Raw genomic sequence first — 868 nt, 5'->3', positions numbered from 1 at the left:
AAGACAGAAATGCAAGGTTAGAGGATCCCACCACTGGCAAAAGGATGCAGAAGTGCCCAAACTGCTCTAGAGAATCTATTCCCCTTTCTCTCTCCCAGAAGCCCAAATGGATGTGCTCATGCAGGCCTTTTGCCTTTCCATTTTAGGCACTTTTCTGAATGGCAAAATTTCAGCAGTGAAGCATTCGGAATCGGGAGTAAAAGGAGGAGCTGACATGTGTCTAGGAGTACCACCAAATAAAACCAAGTCCTCTGGAGATTAAGGCAAAAAGTATCACAGGCAGCTGCAGGGGATCATCCCAGTGCGCGTGAGGTGAGGGGAAAGGGAGGAAAACGGTCCAGATCCATCTGCATGGAAGCAGGGCGCTGGCAGGTGGAGATCAGGAGGGCTGTCATGGGTGGGCGAGGCTGCACCCAAGCACAGCCTTCGGTAGGCCCCGACCACGCTGGAGAGGCCAGGGGAAGCGGCGCCTACCAGAGCCGCACCGAGGCTTCACGGGGGGGAGAACCCCCCGCTCGGCTCCAGCCCCCACCACCAGGCAGGCCAAGCCGACCCTGAGGGCAAGGGCCCGGCTCGCGCGGTACCCACCTCCTTGCTGTCCGCCACAGGCACCCACTTGAATATCCGCAGGGAGGTGTCGCCCACCGTCACCCACTTCTTCTCCCTGCGCGGACACTGGCGTTAACGGCACCAACCCCCCGGTACGTAGCCGGGCCAGGCCAGGCCTGGGGGTACCTTGACAACAAGCTCCGCCCGCTCGCATGCTAGGCTCCGATTGGCCCAGGGTAACGCCAATCCAGAGCATTGCCCCACCCGCCCTCTTGCCCCGCATACCTCATTGTGATTGGTCGTACAATTGGTCGTACAA

The 868-nt window shown here is 59.3% G+C and overlaps 1 protein-coding gene across 1 annotated transcript in view; it reads right to left on the bottom strand.

The window, feature by feature from the left end:
- The window catches only part of BCL7B (B-cell CLL/lymphoma 7B), a gene marked incomplete at its 5' end in the record, with an annotated part of 2,765 nt that extends 2,101 nt beyond the window's left edge, over window positions 1-664 (bottom strand). The window contains one exon of the mRNA XM_010159044.1: window positions 554-664. Coding sequence (XP_010157346.1) covers window positions 554-664 — 111 coding nt within the window. The remainder of the gene's footprint in view (window positions 1-553) is intronic.
- Window positions 665-868: the final 204 nt, after the last annotated feature.

This window comes from Eurypyga helias, unplaced genomic scaffold (genome assembly GCF_000690775.1).
Source record: "Eurypyga helias isolate BGI_N326 unplaced genomic scaffold, ASM69077v1 scaffold40719, whole genome shotgun sequence".
Taxonomy (NCBI): Eukaryota; Metazoa; Chordata; class Aves; order Eurypygiformes; family Eurypygidae; genus Eurypyga; species Eurypyga helias.
The sequence above is the reverse complement of the archived record's forward strand: the minus strand, read 5'-3'. Positions and strand labels throughout refer to the sequence as shown.